This window comes from Tamandua tetradactyla, chromosome X (genome assembly GCF_023851605.1).
Source record: "Tamandua tetradactyla isolate mTamTet1 chromosome X, mTamTet1.pri, whole genome shotgun sequence".
Taxonomy (NCBI): domain Eukaryota; kingdom Metazoa; phylum Chordata; class Mammalia; order Pilosa; family Myrmecophagidae; genus Tamandua; species Tamandua tetradactyla.
In genome coordinates this window covers 47510648-47513943 of record NC_135353.1, presented here as the reverse complement: position 1 = coordinate 47513943, position 3296 = coordinate 47510648, and the positions used below count along the sequence as shown (strand labels likewise).

Genomic DNA, 3296 nt, shown 5'->3' with positions numbered 1-3296 from the left:
GACCTCAACCTTCCTCCCCACTCCGAGCCCTCCCCCCACAATCCAGCAGCCAGGTCCTGGGTATTCCCCGGGTCGCCCCTTCCTCCTGCCGGGTCAGGCGCCTCGGGCGAGTCAGCGCGGCGCGGACGCCTGCGCCCAGAGATGCAGCGGGGCGACTCCGCCCTCAGCGCGTGGAGCCACTCAGAGGCACCGCTGCCCCGCGCGCCAGGTTTCAGCGCCCGCCCCGGCCCGCCCCCGACGCCGGCCGCCTTGGCGCGGACTCCCCGTATATATATCGGCCATTTGCTCCGCTCCGCCCCAGAGCCCGGGAGTCGAAGCCGGTCCTCAGCTCCATCCGGTACCCGCCCGCCTCCTCGTTCCTCTCAACATGACAGATGCCGCCGTGTCCTTCGCCAAGGACTTCCTGGCAGGTGGAGTCGCTGCGGCCATCTCCAAGACCGCGGTAGCGCCCATTGAGCGGGTTAAGCTGCTGCTGCAGGTAAGGCCTGAGATCGGAGAGGCCGACCAGGAAGTGGGGGTCCGGCAGAGAGCGGAGGGGGGGGGGTCCCCAGGAGCGGAGAGGAGCTAACTCTTCAAACACGTACGGAAAAGTGGCAAGGTGGGGATGGGGTGGGGGGTGGGGGATGGGGTGGCCGCAGAGTATCAGACCAAAAGGCAGACTTGAGGGAGGTCCTTTAATGACCTGAAGTTCTGGGTCGGGTCTAGGAAGGGGACGGGACCCGAGGGAGGTGAGGGACACCAGGGCCGTGGCTGCCGCCCCGGGCCTTGGGGTCAAGGGCGCAGCCTTAAAGCCGGTGCTAGAAAGAGGAACGCTGGGCCTTACCGAAGACCTCAAGGTCGCGGCAAGGAGAGAGCCTGGCGGAGGCCCGGGCGGACCGGCCGAAGGGCCCCGCCGTGGACAGACGCGCTCAAACCTCGCCGCGCCGGAAGCAGGCGCCGGGAAGCGCGTGTGCTTGCTACGTCCACCCCCGCGCAGCCGTCGCGGTCGCCCGCCCGCCTGCCTGCCTGCGCCGTGCGACTCGCCGGCTCCGACACTAGGGGGCGCTCCCGGACGACCGTAGGGTGGTGGCGCCTCGGGTCACCTCTGGGAGAGGACTGAGGGCGTTGCAGCAGGGAGGGAGCTCTGGAGATCCGGGGCGTAGGCTTTGGTCATCAAGGTGACTGCGCCCTAAGGTGTACTCACCCTTGGAACCAGAGTCTGAGTGAATGACTTTTGTCCTAGGTCTAAAGGTCAACCTGTGTTTGGGGTTGCCCCCTTCCCACCCAAAGACTTAATGCCTCTTAATGGCTCAGATCACCTCTTCCACCTGTGACAGCTCAGAGGGTTAGGAGGGTCCTGTCCGTGGTGGTAGAAGACTGGGTGGGGAGGTAGGAGCTAACCTTGTAAAGGACATTAGTTAGGTTAATAGATTCTCTTTCCCTTCTACATGGTTGTAATTGCCTCCGTTGGCCTCCTTCCTCTCTTGTCAGGTGCAGCATGCCAGCAAGCAAATCACTGCAGATAAGCAGTACAAGGGCATTATAGACTGTGTGGTTCGTATTCCCAAGGAACAGGGAGTTCTGTCCTTCTGGCGTGGTAACCTGGCCAATGTCATCAGATACTTCCCCACCCAGGCACTCAACTTTGCCTTCAAAGATAAATACAAGCAGATCTTCCTGGGTGGTGTGGACAAGAGGACCCAGTTTTGGCGCTATTTTGCAGGAAACCTGGCATCGGGTGGTGCGGCTGGTGCCACATCCTTGTGTTTTGTGTACCCTCTTGATTTTGCCCGTACCCGTCTAGCAGCTGATGTGGGGAAAGCTGGAGCTGAAAGGGAATTCAGAGGCCTTGGTGACTGCCTGGTTAAGATCTACAAATCTGATGGGATTAAGGGCCTGTACCAGGGCTTTAATGTGTCGGTACAAGGCATCATCATCTACCGAGCTGCCTATTTTGGTATCTATGACACCGCAAAGGGTAAGTTTGCTGTATGCTTTGAAGCCATGTTCTTGCAAAGCCATTTAAAAGATCATTGTGCCAACCTTAATTGGCAAAGGAAGCCAGGGTCATCCAGTATAACCCTCGTACAGATGAAGGGATGTGTTTGGAGATGTGGAAAGTAACAAGTCAGTAAAACTCTGCTTTCTTGTTCTCAGGAATGCTTCCAGATCCCAAGAACACTCACATCTTCATCAGCTGGATGATCGCACAGTCTGTCACAGCCGTTGCTGGGTTGACTTCCTATCCTTTTGATACTGTTCGTCGCCGCATGATGATGCAGTCAGGGCGTAAAGGAAGTAAGTTTCATTCAAGCCGGAGATCGTCAAGAGTGTGGGCATGGGGCAAGCTGTGGCCACAAACTGAGGGTGCCTGGCTTTTAAAAAGGCAGTCTGTTCAAGTCTTGTGATGGGACTGATAGCAGCTGTGTCTGCTGCATAGCTGCCTTTGAGCCAGCCCATTAGATGGCTATGGATGAGGATGCTTAAATGGTATTAGAGGTTAAGGCCAATGAGTAGTCTGCAGATCCCTGTTCTCTAGACACACTATTAATATTTCAGTATTGTCCACACTAATGTGTAATGTTGGGTTTAAAGAAAACTGGCATTTTAGAGATGTAGGGCTCTTGTTCTAGCCTAGTAGTCTTAAGACTTTGATTGCCTTTGGTCACCAATTCCATGTCTTTATTCTTTGCAGCTGATATCATGTACACAGGCACGCTTGACTGCTGGAGGAAGATTGCTCGTGATGAAGGATCCAAAGCTTTCTTCAAGGGCGCGTGGTCCAATGTTCTCAGAGGCATGGGTGGTGCTTTCGTGCTCGTCTTGTATGATGAAATCAAGAAGTTCACCTAAGTTATTTTCTAGTGTTTCCCCTCCCGTGAACAGGCATGTTGTATTATGTAACAGATCTTGAGCATTCCCAACAGACGGTTGGCTGTCTATTTATCAATGGCAACAATTTAATGGTTGAAAATGGGAAGCAATAATATTCATCTGACCACTTTTTCTCTTAAAGCCATTTCCATGATAATGATGATGGGACTCAATTATATTTTTTATTTCAGTCATTCCTGATAAATAACAAATTTGAAGAAATAAAAATATCTGAAATACAATTTTGCTTGCTTGCAGTTCTTTTCGTTTTTGCATTTTTAATAAAGGCTATAACTATGGGTTTACAGTTACGCTGAGATGAAGAACTTTTATAATCAGTCCTCAAAAAAAAAAGTCCTCAGCCCATCCACTTGTCGAAGAATAACTTGGTTGTGTGACCTGCCAACATTTCCGATACTGTTAGAAAGATGAAATCCAGGCCT

At 53.2% G+C, this 3296-nt stretch overlaps 1 protein-coding gene across 1 annotated transcript; it reads left to right on the top strand.

Moving 5' to 3' along the window:
* The first annotated feature begins 269 nt into the window (after positions 1 to 269).
* SLC25A5 (solute carrier family 25 member 5) lies at positions 270 to 3095 on the top strand. The gene is made up of 4 exons (XM_077146878.1): positions 270 to 478; positions 1471 to 1957; positions 2137 to 2277; positions 2675 to 3095. Exons 1-4 carry the CDS (start codon positions 368 to 370, stop codon positions 2830 to 2832), a joined length of 897 nt encoding a protein of 298 aa, XP_077002993.1. The 5' UTR covers positions 270 to 367; the 3' UTR covers positions 2833 to 3095.
* Positions 3096 to 3296: the final 201 nt, after the last annotated feature.